The sequence below is a fragment of the Arvicola amphibius genome, chromosome 5, assembly GCF_903992535.2.
Source record: "Arvicola amphibius chromosome 5, mArvAmp1.2, whole genome shotgun sequence".
Lineage (NCBI taxonomy): Eukaryota > Metazoa > Chordata > Mammalia > Rodentia > Cricetidae > Arvicola > Arvicola amphibius.
In genome coordinates, this window is record NC_052051.1 from 160,222,934 (window position 1) to 160,249,675 (window position 26,742).

The following is a 26,742-nucleotide window of genomic DNA, read 5'->3' on the forward strand; positions in this document are numbered from 1 at the left end:
TCCAAAAACCAATTCATGGACCCAGGTAAGTCCTGGTCCTATTGCTATATGGCATAAAGCATAGTATAGTTTGACTCAAGTTCTATTTGAAAATATAGTTATTTTTCAGTGTCTCCGTCCCTCCTTTGGACTGCCATTAACACCTCTGTCACTGGCAATGTCTTTCTTTGACTGGCAGCGGAGTCCCTGTTCTTTTCTAGGTTGACTTCAGTTTCTCCAACCCAGTCTTCCTCTTTCCTCCTATGCTCTGATTTTCTAACTGCCAAACTGTGCTTTAGGTCAAGACACCTCATGCTTTTCAATGCTTATTTATTCTAGCTAGTCCACATTTAAAAACCAAGTTTATATTTTAATCAAGAATCTCAGCCGGGCGGTGGTAGCGCACGCGTTTAATCCCAGCACTCGGGAGGCAGAGGCAGGCGGATCTCTGCGAGTTCGAGGCCAGCCTGGTCTACAAGAGCTAGTTCCAGGCCAGGCTCTAAAAAAGCTGCAGAGAAACCCTGTCTCGAAAAACCAAAAAAAAAAAAAAAAAAAAAAAAAAAAAAAAAAAAAAAAAGAATCTCAATTGTTCCTCTACTTTAACAATATTTATTAAAGTTTCTCCCCGACTCTAAACTTGGCATCCCTATTGATCCCCAGGCCCTTGAGGAAGACAGACAGCCCAAGCTCTGAGTCTTCTGTATCCTTTTCTGTGAAGGTTTTGGTTTAGAAACTTGATGACAATAACTATACCATTGAGATGTAAATCTGTTTAAAAGTTCGTTGGCAAGTTTGATCATCCAAGGACTTCTTTACCTAGTGTTGTAAGCCACCCTTTGTGTAATCAAACAACAGAATGTTGTCATCCTCTAATCTCTGGAAGTTGGAACCTAATGTTAAGGGCATGTAGTTCCAACATGTAAAACTACCTTATTATGAATTGTTTCCTTGTGTAAGACTGCCATATACTGTGCTTTAACTTTTCTTTAGGAAACAGTTATTGCCAAATTATTAACTGTTGTTTATCTTATCTGATTCACCTTTTCTACCTCTTTCCCAGTGGGTTATATGTTTTCTGCTTACAGCATTTTTCCAGCATGGAATTTTCTCTATTTGCAACTTGAATAACATATAATAAGTATTTTGTTAGCTGTTGAATAAAGAAAAATGGGAAGAAGGCGAAACACCCTTTTCTCTGGTAACCACCCATGAAAACAAATGCTGATGTAATTGGACAAGGTTATGAGAGAGATACAGGGATAAAAGTAGAGACATTGATATATGCTGGTGCTCAGATGACTCACCTGAGACATTATTATCCTAGAGATAACACTGACAATCTAAAATTTTAGAAAAGCTAATAGGCTTCAGGATAACAAAGCTTAAGGATATGATTATTTTGGAGTTCTGATTTTATGAGTCCTAAGCCCTGAATCAAAGAAAACATAGTAAGTGCTAAAACGTCTTGTAATGGCAGATCTCAAAAATAATCGGCAATTTGTGTATTTTTAAAGGAATTGAGATATGCACTTGAAAAAGTTAAAAAAAACTTGAACAATTTTATTTTTTATGAATATAAATTTACATTATAAATTTGTGCATTAGATCTTATAATTTCAGAACATGATAAATTTTATTATCAGAAACAGGCATAAAGATGCTAACTGCAGTGGTGGATGGGTAAAGATTCTCCTCTAGTTTTGACTACTCTAAATTTATCTTTAAGAATATGAGTCTCAGAAAGTCAGCTCAAGGTGAGTCATCCCCTTGTGTTGCACTACCTGAGTATTTGACCAAGTCAGAGACTTTATATCCATGACAAATTGCAGACAAACTTAGTCTCTGGCCATAAAATATACTCTTCTCAGAAATTTAAGTCATGAGTGTGTAATAAAATAATTCTAACTTGTGACCTTAAAATGAGTTCTCATTTGGGCTTGACACTCATAAAGATTGTACTGTATTCTCAGGTCCTCTACTGCATGGCTTTATAACCTTTTAAAATGACAATGGACATCTACTTATATGACAAGGTTATGGAAGATGATACAATAAATGTAGAAAACTACGTTTTATATCTTCCTTTCACATTGTTTGCTCAAGTTGTTCAAGAATCCACTTCAACCTTCAAAGTATATTAAAACAATTAAAATACCTATTAACTTAAGAAACAAACACAATATAAACATGTTTCCCACTTTTGTTACAATTCTATCAGTCTTTAAAGTTGTATTATATTGGTTTACATGCGTTATTTAATAGATGTTAGTGATTTATCTTGTCATTATGTATATGTCTCAAAATTATAGCTTGTTTACATATTTTGATATTTGTATAAACATAAAACACACATCTCACTAGTAAGATGTTATTTTTCTTCAAGGTCACAGTTGCAAATTTATGGCTCTATGATAAATACGATTCTAGTTCATGATTTACCTCATATTGTCTATATGTTGTGCATTTTTTAATTGTTACTTGATCAAAGACTCATATGAATTGCTTAAATATAAATAAGATAGATATGCCTTATAAGAACAGGAATATTTTCAAATTTCTCATAAATATATGTACCCTAAAACTTTAAAACACAAACACTTATAGATAATGCTGAGACTACAGCATGGAACAGAGATTTAAAACAGCCTGGACTTGCAAAAATATTTGTCAGCAATGAAAAAAATAGACAATGCTTAATAGGATAGGCATAACACACATCATTAAGTAAAAGAATGTAAAAAATATTTTATAGATGCAAGTTGGTAAAAAATTAGGTTGTATTCATGACAAAATAATTCAAACCAGGATTCATCATAAATCAAATAGCTTATAACAATTTTATCAATACAAAAGCATGTTGTAAGATTATTTTTAAAATTGACCCCAGATATGAACCAAAAGATAGTATTTTCAAGTAATATTTACTAGACTAAATGTTAATTTGGTAATTGAATGATATTTAAAGATGTAATGCCATGGGAAATGGTTAGAGATATATTTTTATACATAAGCAACACAAAACACATTTCAGCAAAAGGTTTATTTTTACATTTGCCTTTTCTATAACCACAGACAGAAGTTAAAGGATTACTCACTGGCTTTAGATACAAATGATTAAGACTTGAATTATAAACCTATTTCTACCAGGCTTTATAAAAATGGGTATGTTTAAACATAATGATATGCTTGCTGATTTCAACAGCTAGGAATCAAAAGTAAATACTACATAGATATGCTCAGTCTTCTTGGAACCAATGGCAAGGTAGGGAGTATGGTGATTACGGCAAGGTAGGGAGTGTGGTGATTACGGCAAAGACAAAATGTCCTTAATTGTTTCAGTGTTTTGAAGGAAAGTAGAGAAATTTAGGCACTAATTGGCACAACAAGTTCATTTCTGAAATGTTTTCAGATTTGTTACCACTATAATTCCTAAATGATTGAAATAACTTTATTCTTTATATAAAGAATTGATAAAAGTTAGCTATCTCAGCTATAGTAGTGGTAGCTAGAAGTCACAGTATTGACTGAGTAATAGGTGCCTGCCCTTCCGAAGGCCCTCAGTCAATTCTCAGCAACCACATGGTGGCTCACAACCATCTGTAATGAGATCTGGTGCCCTCTTAAGGAAGATTCCTGGTCAGTCATCCTCATCAACTTAGGCCATGAAACCCAATATGGACAAGTTCAACAGAACACCATATATGGGCTGCCCATGCATGCTTCAGCACTGCCAGGGCATAAATTTCATTTTTTCATCTAATTATTAACAGAACTATTGAGAAGAAAACAAGAGAGCCAAACTCTATGTACTACAGCAACAATGAGAAGAGGCTGTTAGTAACATTCTATGTCCAATTGCTTAGAGAGAGAGAGATAAAGAGAAAGAGGGGGTGCTGAGCTCTTGGAGGACAGGGGTTTTAAGTTCCCTGGGGGCTGGGATTACAGATAATTGTGAAGATTCTAATATTCCTGCCATGAACCAGAGCCAGGTGCTCTGCAAAGGAGGTATGCACTCAGGCACTGAACAGCATCCCCAGCCCCATAGCCTGTCAATATTTTTTTAAAAAGTATTTATATATGATAGACAATGATAATTGCTTCTTCTGCTCATTGGTAAGAACTCTAAATCTCATTTCTCCATGTGTTCTTTGACAGTTTCCACTCAGTGACTATGCTTTAGGTACAGAGGACACAACAGCTTGTATTAAATCTAACTTTATGTTGATAACTGCCCACACTATTTATAAATAAGTTCAGTCAGAACAACTTACTAAACCACAGCTGTGTTCTTAGGAATATGTTTAAGAGCAAGAAAATAACACTAATACTTAATTCATAGCATTTCTTTTGTACCCCAAAGAAAAATGCTTTTGGATGCAGGAACTCTCATATATTCTTTTCAAGAAATAATAGTTAACAAAACCAAGTTATCCTTTAGATGTATGATTTGATTCTGTAACAAAGAGCATAAAATCATGACAGGCATAGATTTCTGAATGGCGAAATATTCCATCATTCCCTGAATCTTTCTTTAGCATACAGGACAAAGTCATGTATATAAGACATTGGCTTAGTAGCTAAGAAGAAATCTGATGTTTGCTGAACACATTGTATACTTTGGCCTTAGAACTTAGAGCATTAAAGCTAAAACTGTGCTGAACATGGAAGCTCCCTCCATAGGACAAGTTTTCATGGTGCTTGAAGTGTTTTTGCAAGCAAACAGGAAGAAGTCATCATCATCATCAACAGACTCCTTCCTGTTAGCTATAATAATAACTAACAGCTGGTCAGGATTGCAATCTATTGCAATAGTGACCTGACTGTTAAGGGAGTGGCTAACAGATTTTTGGTTGGACTTGAATTTCATGCCTGGTTTTCTAAAATTGTTCAAGAGTCAGAGGCTGGACTGGTTATAAGCCCTAACAGGGAGCCTACTACTAACAGCCATGTTGTTAAACTACCTTCTAAATACTCATGTTTATACCCATAGATTAGTGTTCCTCCCAGCCTTCATCAGAGATGCGTTCTACTACAGAGAAAAGTGGTTAATGCAAAACTCACATCTAATTAAAGTGCTGAGAATAAGTGATGGTGAAGAGCTTAGCCATAAATGGAACAGCTAGATTACCTATCATCCACTTCGAGATTTAGGGCGCATCACAGACAAAGGGACAGGCATGGTGTAAGAACCTAGAGTGGGGTGATGTTTAGCAAAGAGAAGTCTTCTAGATGGGGCATAGTCATTGCATTCACTCAAAAAAAAATCTCATTGATGCAATAGTTATCTGCTCAAGACTTGTACAACCTTGGCCCTGCAAACATTTCACTATGGATGGAGGCAGGGGTCTATAAGACCTCTCTCTTCCTGAGTAACTATTGGCAGGTAACATTCACTGGAGAAAATAGTGCCATTGTTTTCAGTGATGTAGCAACTGATAAATTGCCCTCCCACCAGTAAATAAAAAACTCACCTATGGTCAGGCAAGAAATTCTGATTAAACTCAGTGAGTCATATGTAAGGAAATGACAAAGTATGAATGGAACTTGTTTAAAAGAAGGCTTTTAGGGGCTAGTGGGGAAAAGATGATGGGAAGCTGGAAAAGAGGGTGCAAGCATCTAAAATTCAGGATATAAATGTATGACACTCTTAAAAAGTTGAAAAATGTTTCAAAAGTCAAATAAACTTTCAATTATATAATTTTAATACACTGTGAGATCATTCTCTCTCTTTCAAAACACACTACAGTCATCAGCAATTGATTCTTACATGTTTATTATGTATAATACCTTATATTCTATCAAAATAAACTATTATGTTTGTCACTGCTTTCAGGGAACCCTTGTGTGCCATGGTGGAAATGTATACTTCTATAGCTACTATGAGATTTGGTATGTTTTTAAATTAAAAGTTAAAATTACTGTTTGATTAATGAATCCGAGCCTTGCATATTTATTCAAGGGAAATAGAGTCATCATATTTAAAAACTATTCTCATATTCACAGTAGTTCAACTCACAATAAACAGGGAAGGAAACAACAATAGTATGCTGTACAACATAATCATTAACCCGTGATAGAAAGAAGAAAAACTCTGTTGTGCATACTCATACGACCAGAGATACATTGCTGTAAGTGGAAAATGCCAGGATCTAAAAGATTGGTAAATAAATAGAATTATTAAATGTGGACCTCAGGAACTGAGAGTTGAGCACTGGTGATTCTCAAATGTTAGGGGCAGTAGTGGGAAGGAAGGTATTCATAAGGTGTGACCAAGGGGGTTCTAAGCTACAGTGTGATTGGAGTGAGTTCTGGTGTGCTACTGCAAAGTGAGGTAAAGATCGATAACTGTAATACAGCATATATTTAAAAATCTACAAGAGGGACCCTGCAGCCCCCACCCCCACCCCGGCGGCCTCTGAAGGTGAGCCGGGCGCTATGGCATTCTGTGCTGCTCTGGCCTACCTGATGCACCAGCAGAAGGTGCTGTGGCTATACAAGCGCATGCTCTGCCACCTCGAATCGTGGTGTATCCACAGGGACAAATACCGGTACTTTGCTTGTTTGTTGAGAGTCCGGTTTGAAGAACATAGGAATGAGAAGGATATAAAGAAGGCTACCCAGCTATTGAGGGAGGCAGAAGAATAATTCTGGCAGAATCAGCACCCTCAGCCGTACATCTTCTCTGAATCTCCCGGGGGCACCTCCTATGACTGCTACAATGATGGAGGAGTGTCTATGTGTTACTTTCATTATCAATAAAGAAACTGCCTTGGCCCTTTAAGAGACAGAAAATTAGGTAGGCGGAGTAGACAGAACAGAATTGTGGGAGAAAGGAGGCAGAGTTGGGGAGCCGCTTCAGGCAGTCACCATAGTGAGTCGCCATGCCTCTCCTCTCCGAGATGGAGGCAGGTTAAGATCTCTCCTGGTAAGCGATCCACCTCGTGGTGCTACACGGATTACTAAATATGGGTTAATCAAGATGTGAGTAAGAGGCTGAAATTAATGGGCCAGGCAGTATTTAAAAGAATACAGTTTCCGTGTAATTATTTTGGGTCAAGCTAGCCTGGTGGCAGGACGCAGCCCGGCTCCCTTCTACACTACAAGGTTCCGGAATGGTGCTTAGATTACTGGCATCCCTCTGAAAAAGCAATGTACCCTGATTACTTTTCCAAGAGAGAGCAGTGGAAGAAGCTGAGGTTGGAAAGCTGGGGTCGGGAGGTAAAGCAGCTGCAGAAGGAGACATCACCTGATGGTATTATGACTGAAGCTTTGCCTCCTGCCAGAAAGGAAGGGGACTTGCCCCCACTGTGGCGGCACACTGTGACCAGACCTCGAGATCGGCCTGTGTAGATACAGGCCCTCACTGTTCATGCTTGCAAGTGGAAGAAGCTAGAGAACATGTTCACGCTTGCCCTAACAAAACCAGCTAACCATGCTCGGCTTGCAAAAAAATATCTACAAGAGGAAAACGCGCTTGAAGATACAGATATGTTCGAGCTGAATTACACGTTAATACAATGTGCAGATGTATCAAAACATTATACTACCTCATTAATATATTAAATTGAACTTGTATTGATAACGTTTTAAGTTAATTTTTAAACCAATTTCAGAGGAGTGTCTGCTATCTTTCCAGTTTCTCCACTGAGTGCATCACATTCAACACTATGCTGATCCATTAAGACTTTGAACCCAATGTGCTGACATCCCATATCAAGTTCAATCATTCCTTCGTGCCTTCTACCCTTTCTTTACTCAGTCTCGGGTCAATTCTTAGAGTTTCATCCATGACAGAAGAAAAGTTCAGATTCTCATTACACCCTGGGTCCTCATATTTTCATGAGAAAATAAGACAGAAAGTTTATTCCTTTCACAAAAGACGATGCCATATAAAAACAGAAAAGAATAAAAGCACACAATATTAATAATGAAAAGAAAGTGGGTATAGATATAAGCAAGTTAAAATACTAAGACATACAGTAAAGGCTGTTACCACTCAGAAAAAAATTGCACATAGTAATTGTGACAAGTGATTATATTCTGAAATTATCCATAAAATATATCAAGAGCAAACATTCTGGAATATACCCAAATATGTTACTGATAGTGGGGGACCTGAATTTGAACTTACACTGCTGATGCCAGAGGCCAATGTCTTGGCCACTTCACTCAAAAAGGATACTAAAAGACAGGGGAAATGGATAATGTTCCAGAAACATCTATCATTAGAATATATTCAAATACAGGTACAGAAAACTAGAGTGGCTACAACATTGGTAAAAAAAAGTAAAATTTTACAAAATCCTCACAGTAAGATGGATTAAAAAACGATATGCAAGTTACAATGCATTTATTATTTAAATTGTTCTAGATTTTAGAAACTGGAGCAAGTTGTAATCTCGTTATTTAAACATAATATTCAGATTCTGAGCCCTCAATAAAAAGTGCAACAAATTCACAGACATACTAAAACTAAGACAGGATTGGGAAGATCCACTGCGCTGTTAGAAAGTATAAAGAACCATGTTTCAAAACACACATCTGCTCCATTCCTGCTTGATAAAGATGAAAGTATTTTCATCTATCAGCTAATTAGCTTGCCAAGTATTTTATACAAATATTCATCAAAGTCACAGAAGAAACTATTTTCCCCCATTTGTGTAGGACTGGTAAAAGCCCCGGAAAAATTTAAACTCACACTCTGGTTTGAGTGAGTCTACAACATAACCTTGCTGTTTAATAGATCAAAAGTAGAAAATGTTTTGGGATAATTTAACCTAATGATTATTTTTTATTATTTTATTTTATTTTATTTTATTTTGGTTTTTCAAGACAGGGTTTCTCTGCAGCTTTAGAGCCTGTCCTGGAGCTAGCTCTTGTAGACCAGGCTGGTCTCGAACTCACAGAGATCCTCCTGCCTCTGCCTCCCGAGTGCTGGGATTAAAGGCGTGCGTCACCACCGCCCGGCACCTAATGATTATTAAAAGGAACAACATGCAGTTATACTCATAAATACAAATACTAAATGTATGTTAAGATTATATCCCACTCTAAAAAACTCAAAGCATTAGTAGATAAAATAAAAATAAAAAATTGAATATTTGGGAATATAAAATTTTAATGGGAGCATCACTGATACCTCCACTCAAAGTTTTACTTAATGAGATGAAGTTTTTGAACACCATGGTGCATAAAACTAAGTGTATTTATATCATATAAAGATATACATATGTACATAAATGTGTTATGCATGTGTGTTTACACATAAGCTCAAATATATGATATTATTATGTATACACAACAAACTGAATTTTCTTCTTTATGTATGGTATACATAATTTCACAGCAAATACTAAATATCTGGATCACCAGTTTTAATTGTTGAAATATTTTTATGACAATAACAAACTGATAAATTATTGGTGCATTTTTTTGTTGTGCTTACAAACAGAACTGAAATGATTATTTATCATCCAATACAAGTTTATCTATTTTCCAATAGAATTCTGTATACTTTTTATTATTTACTTTTTTTGCTTGTGGTTTTGGCTATTTTTACTGGTAAATCCGCATTTCACAAGTTACACATAGGACATTTGAGTGTGTGCCACTGAAGGTGAATCATAAGTCTTAGTTTATTTCAGATAAATTCTTTGCCTTGGAACCATGGGAACTGCACAAGGAAACTGAAAGTCAGTGATGGCCAGTAGACATGGATGTTTCCATGGAAACCTAGCTAGGCATCGGCTTATATTGGATTTTTCATTATCTAATTATCCATGAAGGTGTACAAGGCCCTTTCCTCAGTGTATTGGACCACAGTACACTCTGCCACTCTGCTCCCATGGCTGCTGAAATGCAGTGGTGCCCCGTGTTTATTGCAGAGATGAGCAGTTACTCCCTGATGCAGGTTATTCACTTTGGAAATATTCTTAACATCACCTTCTTATAACACCTCTGTTTATTCCTGTATGCTGAACTTTAACACCTCTGTTTATTCCTGTATGCTGAACTTTAATTTTCTCCACCAAACTGTACATTTCACCTCTTTCTCCAGGTCTAATTTAGTAAGTCGCTTGCCCCATCCACACCTGCTTCACAACCTGCCAGATCTATAAACTGAGAATTGTTTTTGACTTTCTTATGACTTACTTAAGACATTGTAATTTTCATTTTGTGATTTTTCGTTGCAAAATTATTGATGTCATTTTATAAATGGCCTATAACTTTTGATAATCAGAAATATCTTTGCCAATATTATGAAAAAATACGTATATGGGGCTGTGTATATGTGTCTCAGTGATAAAATGTTTGCTTAGCTTACCCAAGGCTCTGAGTTGAGAAAGATGTGGACAATTATGTTCAAAAAGTTAAAAAATCTAGACTATTCTTAAATATTTCCATTAACTTCCCATTTCCAAAATGTTCTATTTAAAGGACAAAGAAATTTTATAATTTTTACCATAATACGCAGAATACTTTTCATCTCCACTGAAATTCACTCAAAAACACTGTATATGAGTTTTAAACAATATGTATGTGCATTGTATGAATATATAATATACACACATCATATATATCTATATACACATATATGAGAGACAGAGAAAGACAAAGAGAGAGAAGAGTGAGACAGAGAGAGAGGGGGAGAGAGAGAGAGAGAGAGAGAGAGAGAGAGAGAGAGGAGCCTGGTCTATGTAGTAAGTTCCAGTCCACCCAAGGTTACTTAGACTTTGTCTCACAAAAAGAAAACACACACACACACACATACCACACACCACACACACACACACACACACACACACACACACATATTCTTATAAGACAGTGGTTGGCAGAAATAAACTCAGTCTTGATATTTCTTGTATTAATACTGTCAAACGTTTTCTAGAAATTTGAAATGACGGTGTTACATATCCTTGTGAATTTTCCAGGTACATTATTACTGTAAAAAAGCAAATTAAAGACCTCATCAACACTTCAGCTGAAAAAGTTTTTTTTTCTTCTTAACAATATTCAAACCATTTTTTTCTGCTTCAAAGATTTCAACAAAAATGACTCAATTATAGATAGCTTGATTCCTTAGAAAAGTACAGATCTATAAAACTTAGTAGCTTATGTTAAACCTTCAATGTTAAACTCAGAGGCAATATTTGTTATATAAACTCTGGAAAATAAAGTGAAAATACATTTTCTTAATGTCCGAAAGTTATAAATGCACATGGCAATTCTCCTCTGCTCTCTCTATCAGAACCATATATTTGTTATTTATGAAATATAAAACATACCTTTCAAATTCTTATGCATGGAATAAATCATTCTATAATTACTTTGTGTAGCTCTGCTGCCTTTGGGGAGATTTACCTGTCTGTCTTAGAGACGAGTAATGAAAGTAACCTGTATGAATTATGGAATAATGGTCATGTAGCTGGAAATGTAGCAATGTGAGTTGGCATGGGTTACTGGTATAGATGACATCCATCATTGACTTAGCAGATGTTCACCAAAATAACACCAGGTTAAAACTGAAAAAAAAAAATCTGCTTGAGTTAGGAGAATAAGGCAAAATTTTAATGGTGTATACTAGGTCCTACTCTCAAGCTGTCATAAAATTCTAGAATATTCTGATATGCTGTCCAGTGAGAGATTCCAGCAGGATGCATTGAGATTTTATATACTATGCTTCAGAGACTCCTTTCTCCTTCTAAGGATCCACTTTGAAAAGCCCCTTATAGGGAAACTATATTAGTTGCCCTGGTTCCAGAGAGAACTAGTCCGTCCCTATTCTGACTGTAGTTGTTCTTCAGAGATTACTTCTGAATGAGTCTCCCTCTCATGGACATCATGTATTCACCAGAGCCCAGAATCTACAAACTAAAAAAAAGAATAATAAACTTACTTTTTCATATCAGTTTTCTTTCTAATTTGATTATCCTGTCAACCTGACCAAATTGTGCCCAGAAATTATCCAAAGAATTTAAATTTGTATGAGAAGGTAATATTAAATGAGTATGAAATATAATTTAAATAAAAGTATAAGATAATAATTTAAGTTTGTATAACTCCCCCAATTCCCACACTATGCAGATCATATCAGGCCACTCTGTTATTTTAATAAGTTCTTGGATACCTCTTACTGGATTGGCTAAGAAGCTGATGGTTGTAAACTAGTTACAGAAGTCTGAAACAATGGAGTGGCTAGCAATACAGATTATTCCTACTTAGTTCAAGCTACCCTTTGTAGAATCAGTAAACAGAAAGTCTTTCGTGATCCCCCAAGCAATGAATAGTTCATGACTCAAATCACTGGAGTCAGAAGAATCCTTCTGCTATACCCACAAGCAGCTTTGATCTTTAAAGCTAAGAGAGCTTGGGAAGGGGACAGACCAGAGCCAAGACAGGGTCTCTTAGAGACCAGGTCTTAGTTTCCCTTAACTAACATGGTACAGAGACAAACAGACAGCCCTCAGGAAAACCACAATTTAAGAACAACCAATCAGCAGGCACCCCTACTGCCTTCCCCTTCTGCTGGCTTGTCAGGCCCTCAAAGTCCCTTTGCTGGCACAGCAGGCTCTCTCCCCCCAGTTCCTTGAAACTAAAGATAAGTTTCCTATCCTGCTGCTGGAAGGTCCCCATCCACTAGGACCTCCCACCAATCAGCCCCCAGACTATTTTTTTCTCCACCAATTAGTCCCAGATTAATCCCTCCTCCCTGGAATTCCCCTAACTCCATTTAAAAGAAGCTTGTGGCCTTCTTTGGGGGTTGCCAAGTGGAATTAAGCGCTCTTGTTATTGAATATGTTGATCTTGTTATTAAACATGTTGAACTTATAACATCATGTATTTAATCATTTAATGTCATGAAAATATATTTGTTGTTTTACTGTCTTACTTTTCAGCTGGTCCTATTATTATAAACATAAAATAGTCTGTAATCTAGAACGAGCATTGTAGAATCTTTGAAGGAGGAACCCTTTCCTGTGTCTGTTTATTTTAGTTATAGACATGCAACACTACTGATGGCCGAGGACTTAAAACCAGGTCCTCATGGTTTCCTACCAAGCACTTCATCCACTGTGTGCCATGTCTCTAGACATTAATCTTTCTTTGTTTGTCCATTGATAGATATTTAACTTGTTCTCACCTCATGACTATAACAGATTTCGGAATGCTAATTTCTTTGAGATCCTGGTTTTAACTATTAGGTGAAAGAGTAGTTTCATTCTTAATTTAATATGAATAATAACTCTGTATGTCTATGGGGTGTGATATGCTGTTTTCTTTATTTATTGTGTAATGGAGAAACAACATGATCTCCCATGTAGCACATTCTTGTCAACATGTGCAATTTCCATGTTCTCTAAGGCATGTGTCTTTTCTCACCCTTCTTTTTCTAATAAGAAACACCTGGAAAGGTTTTATGTGACACATGGTTTTGATTTGTGTTACCTAGATGATTAATCGTGCCAGGTCCTCGTCATGAATACTTTCGTTGTTTAGCTTGGTATTGTTGTGGGAGTCCTAACAGTGGGACTGGGGTGTCTGAAACTTTTACCTACTCTTGGGATCCTTTTCCTCCTATTTGGTTGTCTTGTTCAGTCTTTATGCGAGGGTTTGTGGTTAGTCTTATAGCATCTTGTTAAGCCCTGTTTGGAGGAGCACTGGCTCTGGGGAAGAGGTGAGAGGGGGGGACTGGGAGGAGTGAGGGAAAGAAGGCTGTGGTAGGAATGTATTGAATGAAAGAAGAATAAATAAGAAAAAAATTAAAAAATAACAAACATAGAAGCAATTTCTATTTTAATATTGTGGGTTTTTATTCAGGTAAAAAGCATGGTTTAGTTCTTCGCAACTTTTTAGTTTCTGTTATATATACCCAGCTTGACAGTCATTCCTGAATATTTTAAACTTTTGCTGCTGTAGTACATCACTATCATTTTGTTATTTTAAAAATGCAAAATTAAAATGCATTTGTTAAATATATATATTGAAATTTGAAATATATATTTCAGTTTCCAGTCCTAGTATTTATATAGTAATCAATTTTTAATTTAATCTCTTTAATGTTCATTCCAATCTAAAGCATATACGAGTACTTGGCACATGCTACATATTTATAAAACAAATGAGCACACACCAGAAGTTTAAAAACTATGAGTGGCATACACTAGACATTCAATAATAAAAAAACGATGGGCAGGATTTCAAAAGAAAATTGGAGAAAAGCAGAGAGGAACTGCAAATGTGAAGCCTGTGTGACTCAGAATGGTGTTACTGTGGATGTGTCCCTAGATTTTGAAGCTGTCAGGACTAAAATATTTAAGCAGTGTCAGGTATGGGTTCCATTTCATAGAGCAGGTCTTAAATGTTGGAAAAGATGGAATGCAGTATGTTGTAGCATTTGAATTTATCTGACTTTTCCCCTTATGATTACACTTGGCACACACTTTGTTAGGACAAAGACTGTGAGGCATGGTTTGGGGTTTCCACATTATAACAAAGGACGTCTCACCAAGATCCTTACCAGATAACTTGGTTAAGAAAGAATGTCGCTCTCGTTCATTATGATGTTACTCTTTCTGTCACACTTCTCTTTGGAATAAAATCACAGCCAATACCTCATACTTAAAAAGTAAAGGATTACATGTACCTTTCTAACTAAAGATTCTTCTGCTTGGTAAATTTATCTATCTCTGCTCAGCAATTTATTTAAATATTTATTTACATCAACACACCCTCATGATATTTATAAGGAGTAATAATCCCATTCTGTTTCTCTTTGCTGCTCAAGTGATGTGGTTTGCCAAACTTGTGCTCCTTTAAGAGTTTCTTTGGATTGATTGATTGATTGAATTAATTAATTAATCAATTCTGTCTGTATTTTTCAGCTCTGAAAGATGATGCTCTGAGTTCATCTTGACTAGTTCCTGCCTTTAGTACTAGAATTAGCCAGTCCTCCATAGGCTCAATTAGCTATTTAAAACCAAGTTTTAAATTCTGTGTATAGTTGGCCATTTCATATTAAATACTAATTTTATGGCATTCCTGAACATTGTTAAATGCACTTGTGAATTAATTGAGATAACTGTTCATGACGCTGAGCCTTATGCACTGATGTGATGCTCACAGTTCATCCCTGGATACCTTGCTACCCTAATTACTGGAGTTAAAATGTAATCCTCACTTCAAGGTCGAGACTCCAAAAAGTTCAGATGCACACATGGGGCTGAGCACGAATTTTTCTGAGTCAATGTACCAGTATTGAGACCTGAAGAAGTTGGATTTTTTCAGTCTAGGCGTGTGGATGAAGCATACACCGAACACATGTGCAGTATCTGTTTAATACAAACTCATTAAAATGTCTTTGAATATAAGAGTACAAGGAGATATCTATTTGTCCTCCGTCCCTGTGGCATTTAGCCTTTATCAGACAAGGGAGGTGACCGTGGTGATGGGAAAGAATGGCTGGAGCAGCAAGGGTCCTTGGCATGTAATTGATTCCTATGCACACATATGTGTCTATGAACTGTATGACAGAATTTTTTTTTTGCTGAGGAGTTGAGACATACATAAGTTAACTTATCCCAAAAAAGAGAGCACCTGAAGACCAAAGTAATTATTCTAACAATGCCAAATTTGGTGGACCACTGAATATTTCTATCGAGCTTGCTAACAAGGGTTTGGGTGAGTTGTTACAAGAAGTGACAATTACTCAAAAAGTAACACCAGAGAGCTCACCCCCAAATGGGTGAATTCTTCTGAAACTGCAACTCTGAAGTTTCCTATAGTACAAGCTGCTCCACAGTGTGAATGTCTTTTCTCTGTTTTACTGATGTGAGTCTTCATTCCCAATAACTGTTTACTCCCATTTACATTATCGGATAAAGCCCTCAATAATCATTTAAGTTTTTATTTTTTCGTTTTCACTTGTGACTTTTGGTGACCTTTAGTTTATCTACTGATGCTCATTAGCCTCCCTTTTTCTCCTGGAGCAAATATTGCCATTCCTAGAGAATGTTGCAATTTAGTGGAACATGCCATACAATTCTATATACATACATGTATTCACATCTATACACCAAGGAATATGTACCATCACAACATTTTAGAATATTAAAATTAAAAAACGAAAAATATCGTATAACTTTTTATGATTTGTAAACTACTTTAAAATCTAGCTGACAGGAAACTGGAGAGTGGATTAAAGCTATTTGAATCATAAAATTCATTTAATTATTTCAAATATTTTTACTCTAGCATTGATAATATCAGAGTAAAAAAGATATTATATTGAGTTCATTAATTAATTAAATAACAAAACTTGTGTACTAATCTTTCTCCAAAAACTCCTAATAAAATTTTTAGCTAAATAAATTAAGCTAAATATCATTTCTTCTGAAATTGAACTCTGATTTCTTTATACATCTCAATACTGCTTATTGCAATATAGACAATACTAAACAATAGTGAAAATAAAATTAGGAAAGTTATATTTATGTTTTTGTAGAAAACAATTTTTGTAATTAGTCTTAATATATATTGTAAATATTATATATTTATGAATTCAGGGAAAATTGTATGCTTAGAGAGTTTTGAGGAATTAGACAAGAAGGCAGAAAGGTGAAAGATTTTGGACACTAGCATATTTCAGCAATGAGGTTGAAACAGGACCAAAAGCATATAAATTCTCATTTAACCAATTCTCAGGCATCTTTGCAACTTCAAAAAGTCCGTTTTAAATGAGATGAGGCCAGATGGCAACTGAAAAGAAATATACCAGAAGGGTTGATGGGTAAAGATGTTAAAGGAATGAACTGTTTGATAAAATACAATTCCGCCCTGCAAAGTTCAAAAAAATTAGATAAATTGTAAGCAATTCATGTTAGGGAAAGTGACATTATTAGTATTTATACTATAAGCTTATATTAATTAAAATAATTTTTAGCTATATCTACCCTTAATAATAACATCAAAGCTTCCTAAAAGCTTCACTACTATTTTAAATTCACATTTTTCAAAGCTCTTGGACATCTTTTTCTGCATCTTTTCTGCAAACATCCATTATAGAGCAAATGCAGCATTTCACTGAACTGAATCTTTAAAAGGCAATAAGCCAAGTAATACGTCACATTGCACAGGGATTGCTCCATGAAAAAAATACTGCAGTTTCAAACGACAAACTGCTTGTGTCTCCATAATGTCAGAGTATTTTATGAACTAGCTTGCTAAAATTCAATCTAAACTATAATGACTTATAGTACTGAGACTCCATGAAATCAACGCATTGCTCAAAGTTCTGTTTTAGTCTGGGGAGCTGCTCTTGGGTGAGCTTTCTCATGGCAGTGTTGCTATTACACGAGGAAATGCTTCACAGCTAAACATTGCTAAACCCAGAATGCAAGTCACATGGTGATTCTGAACTTCTCCCAGGTTTGTTTACTAAATTCTCAAAGTTTGAACAAAACCCTAGGAGACCTCAGACCACCTGGGAACTAGCTCCAGACAAAGACAAGATAGCTAAAACCCAAAACATCTGTTTCTACAGCATACCAGTATGCTTAACTTCTTACAAAGCGTTCCCCGCACATTCTCATTACAATATGCCAACCTGTTCAGACTTCCATGTGGATTCATCTGTCTGAGTCATTGTCTCTGAAGCAACTCAATTTCCTCAAGCTGTAGATGGGCCTGAAATTGCTTACCTGACTCACAAGCAAATGTCTTGGACGTTTCGTCATGAAAGATAATTGCCACTGCATGCTTCTTTGTCTCTCGAGGCAGTCTGGTAATATTTTTGATGTTGTGCAGTTCAGTTACCTTGAAAGAGAAGAATATTTTTTCTTTTTACTTTTGAAATTCTGGGGATAGGCCCCCAGAGCCTTGTATGTGCTGAGCAAACATTCTATTACTGAAAAAAAATTAATATATGGTATGTGTGCTACATTACAATGTTTTAAACAAAATGGTCAATTATCACTACCTTATGCCCTTAAGCCCTTTCCAATAGGTGACTGTACTAAGTCTGAATTGACTCTATCCACCACCAGTAAATACCGAAACATAATGTCTTCTATTAGGCCTTCAGTTTTAGCCATCACTCATATTGGTTGCTGTATTTGAAATACTCTAGTGATCATGCAGAATAGCTTCATGGAGGCTGGCTGATATTAAATTTGTATCTGCAGAAAGCAATAACAATTTGGTACAAAGAGAGTTCTTATTAAATATGTTTTGAATATTGATGAGATTGAGCAAGAAGTCTCTCCTCTAACACCTTCCAATATACAAGTTCCAGATAATACTAGATCACACAGCATCTGACACCTGCCAATGGAATAAATCACAATTTTAACATTTCAAGCTTCCAGAGAAAGAATATTTTTTAAAAAATTTGTGTACCAATCATTTTCACAAGCATAATTCTCGAAGACATAGAGCTAATTATTGTTTGTTTTCCAGTACCAAAAGCAGTGAAGGACTTGAGAATGAAATTTCAGCCCAAAGTAGGGGTATTGATGCATGCTGAACTTTTTCATGATGCTTTTGTTGTTTATTTATAATAAATTTTGTTATTTGACAGTTTTTCATGTGTACGTAGTGTATTCTGATTCCACCTCTATTGTATTTCAATAACCACATTACCAGTGTAGAAATGGGTCTTTCCCTCTTTAGGATTGTTAGCATGTCCAGGATCTTGAACTTGATTATAAAACATTGATGACATGCTAATGAGCTGATACTATCTCCATCATTGTATAAAAGGAAAGAAACTTGATGATCAGAGGATATAGCTGTCCAGTACCATTTAGCCTGGTAAACAGGTGAACCAGGTCTGGTTCTAATGCCCAGATTCTTGACTTCTCTAGCGATTGGTCTCTAGCGCTGGATCAACATAAGGAGTATCTTCTTTGATAAAGACCTCTCTTTTGACTTAGTTGTAAAAAAACAAAGTTTTCACTTTATTTTACATGTTTTAACTGTTTTGAAGAAAATTAATGAAAGAAAAAAACTCAATTCCATTTATAACTTAGAATACATTAAGCCCACTAGATTTTTTTAGAACTGTTAAACTTACAGCTATTGATATCAGTTGTGTAGTGCTTTAGGCATAAAGCATATACATATTTCATATATTTCAATATTTCTCATTCATATTTGAAGGTAGCCACAGTAATATTGATTAGGATTCCACAGTATAGCTGAAGTTAAAGTAATCAATACCTGACCAAAACCTGAAATTATATCGTATAAAAATGACATGTACAAAATAAAAGTATGTAGTTCTTCTTTTAAAAGAGTTGTTCTCTACTTTTTGTGGATTTTTTTTGAAGATTTTCAAGGGCAGCGAATTGCAATACCACATGCAATTCATGGTCTGTCACACCCTACAGATTCTCATAAATCATTATTCATATTTTTTCTCTCTACTTGCAGTCATTTTAAGATTAACATGTATCATATAAATGTTAGAAATAGTTATTTCAAGTATGATAAAGTCTTTATGTAAAAGCATGTATTTCAATGTAAACATACACAGTACATCATCTACTTATAAATCTTCTACCTATTTCACATCTATCTGAAAGTAGTTTCTTTTCCATGTGAGAATAACTGTATACAAATATGTTATAATTTCTGAGGAATGACAGTTTTTGGACAGAAATGAAAATTCTTTTTATGAAACAGTGACAAACATATTATATTTTAATCACACATCAAAGTGTATTATCAAATAAAATATAACTCGAATTTTCAAAGATGTTTAAACCCAATTTTATTTTAAGGCAATAGATTAAAGTTATTTTTAAAAAGAGATACTATTTCTAAATATTACTAGCTTTGCCTAAACAAATAATATTATCAAAACTGAGTCTAAAAGCAATGATGAATTTGTGTTGCTTAAGAATTAGTATAAAATGTGAATATAAAGGCCAGAATCTGCTAGAGTGTTATGTAAAATGTCTTACATGTACTAAACAAATAATATAAAAAACTCTTTTTAGGAGACGTTCACAGGTACTTTTATTTACAGAATAATACCGGAAAATTATTGTGAACTTTATATTTTTGTGGTCAAAACAAAAATCAAAAATTTAGATCTTGGACAGACTTGAAAAGCTGTCCTGGGTACCAAGGGATGCTTATCATCAGCTCCTCAGGCAATCTGACAGCTGATGCAGCTCAAACAAAGGGCTTGCTCTACTTGAAAATTTACATTTACAAATGCAGGATCCTTTGCAAGCAGACCCCAGGCCTAAGGCTTTTGAGTTGTTGATAACAGTGTGATGGCTTAACCTCTTTTGCTTAAGAATTTAAAGAGATGATAAGAAAGCACTGATAAGGAATATAAAATTCTGCTTTCTAAAGGGTCTCAATCCCAACTATTTAGGTTAAGATCTAATAGGTTTGAAAACCTGCATTCATTAGTCACTATCAATATTATCTGGATTTACCATATTGTGTTCAACTGTATTGACTTAAAGGAGGATAACTTTTAAAATAATTTGTACTGCATTAAAGATAAATGTTTCTATATTATTATTCTAAAAGCTGTCAATGCAACATAAAAATAATTATAAACAGTCTGTACATTTCTGAAGTAGTGGATTTTCCAATACTAAAATCAGTATTTTTTTATTATTTAAAATTTCGTATGTATTTCTGTAAATTGATTTTTTTTTAATTTCTAGAAAAGGCATAATATGTTGATCACATTTTAATCAATCAAAAAATTAAAATAAATTACTTTAAATAAACTAAGTTAACTTGTAATTGAAAATAATTCAAGTTAATTAGGTCTCAAAAGATGTAATGATCAGCAGCTTAAGATATTTAGGTTTGACAAGTGCCAGAGCCAACACTTTAATATGAACATATGAAAGTACAGTTTTTTTTGCTAGTTGGTGCTATATTATTTTTATTTGGTTGTTATACCTTAAGTAATTCATTGGCTTATATATACATATGTCAAAAATAAAAATAACCCTTTTCTCTAGGAATATAGAAGACAGTGCATACTTTTCTTACAGAAGACACAATATTGGCTACCTGAACCCACATTAGATGGGTCATAACCTCTGATAATTTCAGCTTCTGGGTACTACACCCATGTGCAAACACACAGACACACACACACACACACACACACACACACATAAAAATAAAATCTTTTTAAATTAAATTTAATTTTTTTAAAAAAGAAAACAAACTATCTTTTTTCATTGTACATACCAATCCAAGTTCCTACTCCCTCCCCTCCTCCCATTCCCTCCATTTACTCCCCCACCTCCTATCCAATCCTCTGAGAGGGCAAAGCACATTGCTTTGGGGAAGGTCCAAGCCCTTCCTACTATATCTAGCCTGAGCAAGGTATCCATCCAAAGAGAATGGGTTCCCAAAAGCCAGTACATGCCGTAGGGATAAATCCTGGTGCCAAAGCCAGTGGCTCCTCAGTCTCTGCTTCAGCCAAGCAACTGTCAATTACAGTCAGGGGGACTAGTTTGGTCCTATGCTTGTTCCTTCCCAGTCCAGATGGTGTTGCTGAGTGCCCATTAGCTCAGGTAGACTGTTTCAGTGAGTGTGCCCATCATGGTCTTGACCTCTTTGCTCATATTCTCATTCTTCCCAATCTTCAACTGGACTTTGAATGGTCAGTCCAGTGCTCCGATGTGGGTCTCTGCCTCTGTTTCCATCAGTTGAAGGATGAAGGTTCATAATCATCGTTTTGGGTCTGGGTTACCACACTCTCGATGGCGTTTTTAGTTCCATCGTTTTGCATGCAAAATTCAAGATGTCATTAAAGAAAACATCACGTTATTACTTTCCAAGTAAGATGAAGTTGGAAATATTTCATTTTTTCTTTATTCTTCAGTTTGAGGGGCATCTAGGTTGTTTCCATGTTCTGACTATTATAAATAATGCTGCTATGTATATAGTTGAATATATGTTTTTGTAAATGTAACCCCAGTAGCACAGACACTGAGAGCAACAATAAATAAATACATGGGACCTCCTGAAACTGAGAAGCTTCTGTAAAGCAAAGGACATAATCAATAAAAAAAAAAAGGCACCTACTGAATGGGAAAAGATCTTCAACAATCCCACATCAGACAAAGGACTGATCTCCAAAATATATAAAGAACTCAAGGGAGAGGGAGGATAAAAAAAAGAAAGAACTCAAGAAATTAGACATCAAAATTCCAAATAACTCAATTAAAAATGGGTTAATTAAAAAAATTAAAAACAGAACTAAACAGAGAATTCTTAATAGAAGAATCTCAAATAGTCGAAAGACAATTAAAGAAATGTTCAACATCGTGAGCCAACAGGAAAATGCAAATCTAAACAACTCTGAGATATCATCTTACACCTGTCAGAATGGCTAAATTCAAAAACACAATGATAGTTTATGTTGGAGAGGATGTGAAGTAAGGGTAACACTCATCCATTGTTGGTGGGAATGCAAACTTGTTAACCACTATGGAAATCAGTATGGTGGTTTCTCAAAAAAATTGGGAATCAACATACCTCAGGATCCAGCAATACCACTCTTGAGCATATACCCAAAAGATGCTCAGTCATAATACAAAAATAAAATCTTAAGCAATGACAGAATTTAAAAAGGTAGGATAAAGGATCTGGTGAAGATTTCTGTTAATTTTTTCATTGTGTAAAAATTTCATACATGAATACAATTTGTTTGAGCAAATCTAACTTCTAACCGCTATTCTCTCTCGTCTAACTCACCCCACTCCATTCAATGTATGACTTCTTGGGTGGCAATATCACAGGCATGAAACATAGTTTAAATAATAAGTGAAGTGAAAAAGAAAAACACCTTCAAATTATACCCATTATCCAAATTAATTCTTATCAGTATATATATTATTACAAACAAATATATCATAGTACATATTAGATATTAAACTTTGTCATTTACTTTTATGTTTAAAAGTAGTAGTAACCTCATTTCATGGTGAAGAAGTGGCACTTTAAAAATAGAATGTTACTTCTGTGTTGTGGTGGTGCATGTCTTTAATCTCAGCACTTGGGAGGCAGAGGTAGGTGGATCTCTTTGAGTTCGTAGATAGCATGGTCTACATGAACTACTTCTAGACAGGCTCCAAAGCTACAGAGAAACCCTGTCTTGAAACCCACCCTCAAAATAGAATGTTTCCCCAATAAAGTAAATGTTCTGTTTTTTTAAAAACTCTCAAATATCTATCTTGTACCACAACAACTTGATACTCTTTTCTGCTTCTGGATCCTGGCAGTCGCAATATGCTATTTTGATTCAGTATATGTAAGGTGTCACACAGTTGAAGAATTATAAAACTGAAAGTTGAATGAAGAACACTTGAAGTCAACTGTGGCTATTGCTATTTTGCCTATAATTTTTTTCCTATAAATTGGATCAATACTTTTCTAAGGTTGTATCAGTAAGTAGTCTGAATCGAGTTAAATATTTTCTTATTCTTCTAGACCAAACTTGGCAAATCAATTTTCAATTTTTATAGGTGTTTTACTCATTAGGGTTTTATATTAACTTGACCTAGTCATTAAAAGATACAAACTTAACTTTTTTCACACTTAAACCTGAAATGTAAATAAGATCCATATTCTGAATATCCCAATTTTCCTAAATATAATATTGTCATTTAAAGGTTTTCTGTAATTTTCCTTGGTTGTAAGCACAGATTGCATTTCATTTCCCGGATTCCCTGACCCAAATAATCTCATAGAAAAAATATTAATTACAACACAATTTGGCCAATAGCTTAGGCATATTCCTGGCTAACTCTTATATGTTAAACTAACCCTTTTCTATTAATCTATGTATCACTACAAGGCTATGGCCTACTGGTAAGGTTTTCCTGCTGTTGTGGCAACATACTCTGGAGGAATTAGATAATTTCACAAGAGAGAAAGGGTTTTATTCTCATTTACAATTCAAAGGTACAGTACATTGTGGTCAGAATACAACACAACAGCAGATTGAAGCAGTGGTAATAGCACATTAACAATCAGGAAAAAGAGAGATGAAAGCATACAGTACTCAGCTCACTTTCTCCTTATATGTCCTTAATTCTTCAGGGTATGGTGTACCCAGAGCTAAGAAAGGCCATGCCAAAAACAGCTGAGTCAAACTAAGGGAAGCTCACAGACCCCATACTGACAGCTGGAGAACTAGCATAAGATCGAACTAGGCTTTCTGAATATGAGTTACAGTTGTGTGGTATGGGCAGTTTGAACCAGTATTTATACCTAGTGCATAATCTGGCTCTTTGGAGCCCATCCCCTATGAAGGGACACCTTGCTCAGCCTAGATACATGGGGGAGGACCTTGAACCTGCCTCAAGTGATGTGACAGACGTTGTTGACACCCCATAGGAGACCTCACCTTCTCTGAGGGATGAAAGGGGGTGGGGTGAGGAGAAGGTGGGAGGATGGGAGGGAGAGAGAACTTACACAAAGTCTCAACCAAGAAAGAGAATTACAGGCCAATCTCACTCATGAACATTGATGCAAAAATTCTCAATAAAATACTGGCAAACAGAATCCAAGAACACATTAAAAATATATCCATTACAATCAAGTAGGCTTCATCCCAGAGATTCAGGACTGGTTCAACATATGAAAATCTATCAATGTAATCCATCATATAATTAAACTGAAAGAAAAACCGTATGATCATTTCATTAGATGCTGAAAAAGCATTTGACAAAATTCAATACCCATTTATGATAAAGGTCTTGAAGAGATTAGGGATACAAGGGTCATACCTAAATATAATAAAAGCTATTTACAGCAAGCCGACAGCCAACATCAAATTAAACGGCGAGAAACTCAAAACCATCCCACTAAATTCAGGAACACGACAAGGCTGTTCACTCTCTCCATATCTCTTCAATATAGTGCTTGAAGTTCTAGCAATAGCAATAAGACAACATAAGGGGATCAAGGGGATTTGAATTGGAAAGGAAGAAGTTAAACTTTTGTTATTTGCAGATGATATGATAGTGTACATAAGCGACCCCAAAAACTCCATCAAAGAACTCCTACAGCTGACAAACACCTTTAGTAACGTGGCAGGATACAAGGTCAACTACAGAAAATCAGTTGCCCTCCTATACACAAAGGATAAGGAAGCAGAGAGGGAAATCAGAGAAGCATCACCTTTTATGATAGCCACAAATAGCATAAAATATCTTGGGGTAACTCTAACCAAGGAAGTGAAAGATCTATTTGACAAGAACTTTAAGTCTTATGTAAAATAAGAATTTTTAAAAATAAATAAAGAAAAATGAAAGACTGTTCTACACCAAAGTAAACAAGATAAAACTCCATAGGTGTGCTCAACATCCCATCTCCAACATGATTCTAGATTCTGCCAAATTGACAGTTAATGTTAACCATTACATTTTCTGAGACTTATACAAAAGAATTGTTCTTGATGGGACTGTTTCTTTAAGCATTTGGTCTTAACCTACGATATGCATTATTGACTATTTATGAATTCAGTTAATTTCATACACTTGACTCTGGAGTTAAAGATGATTTGTTTGATCCATACATTCCATTGTTAATTTATTACATAAACGTCAACACTGAATTTATTTATTTGGTGCTTTTGATCACTTTCACTTCAGAGAGAAGGCCACCAGACATTTTTAAATTTATGATTCACTTTAAATAATGTTGAAGCAAAAACCATTAAGACTTTCTTTCTGCGAATGCATGCTCCAAGTAGAACAGGTATAGATATTTTAACAGTTATAAACGAATAGAAGACCAGATATCAGGGAACCCTATTCATAGAGTGACTGTAAGTGAACAGAAGGAATGAACTATGTACTGGGGACAAGTAGATATTTTCTCTAACTGACCCTTTGAGTTTTAGAATGAATGTGTTTGCATGCATAGCAACATTAAAAAATAAATTAGTACCAATTATGATTTAAAGTTCACCATATTATTTACGCTATGCATCTTTGACTGATGGAAAATTAAGCTAAATATCAGAATATAATGTCAGTTTTGCTAGTAAAAATTGCATGTGATAGTGGGGCAAGGCCAGTTCAGGCACCCTCTCCTCTGCTGCCCAAGGACCTTCCTGGGGACATCACTGTGGACACATGGTTCCTCTCTAGAGCCAAGTCTCTTGCCAACCCTAAAATGGCTCCCTTAATGTAGATATCTTCTTCCCTGCTCCTATATCTGCCCTTCCTCCATCTCCACCCTCCCACTTCCCCAAGCTCTCTCCAGTCTTTCCTTTCTCCCTTTTCATCCCCCTTCCCTTCCCCCATCCCCATTCCCACCACTACTTCCACCCCCATGCACTCAAATTTTGCCCAGCGATCTTGTTTGCTTCCAGTTTCCAGGAGGATCTATATATATTTTTCTTTGGGTTCACCGTGTTATTTGGCTTCTCTAGGCATGTGAACTATAGGCTTAATGTTCTTTGTTTATGGCTAGAGTGCACTTATGAGTGAGTACATACCATATTCATCTTTTTGGGTCTGGGTTATCTCACTCAGGATAGTGTTTTCTATTTCCATCCATTTGCATTCAAAATTCAAGATGTCATTATTTTTTGACTGCTAAGTAGTACTCTAATGTGTATATATTCAACACTTTCTTTATCCATGCTTCCATTGAGGGGTATCTAGGTTGTTTCCAAGTTCTGGCTATTACAAATAATGCTGCTTAAACATAGTTGAACAAATGCTTTTGTAGTATGATTGGGCATTTCTTGGGTATATTCCC

At 35.4% G+C, this 26,742-nt stretch overlaps 1 protein-coding gene and 1 pseudogene across 1 annotated transcript in view; one reads left to right on the top strand and one right to left on the bottom strand.

Annotated features, from left to right (window-relative positions):
• Dok6 (docking protein 6) overlaps nucleotides 1–26,742 on the bottom strand; it is a 309,537-nt gene that overhangs the window by 167,172 nt on the left and 115,623 nt on the right. Inside the window, exon 3 of the mRNA XM_038331279.1 lies at nucleotides 17,679–17,793. Coding sequence (XP_038187207.1) covers nucleotides 17,679–17,793 — 115 coding nt within the window. The remainder of the gene's footprint in view (nucleotides 1–17,678; nucleotides 17,794–26,742) is intronic.
• Nucleotides 6,415–7,329, top strand: LOC119815097 (annotated as a pseudogene).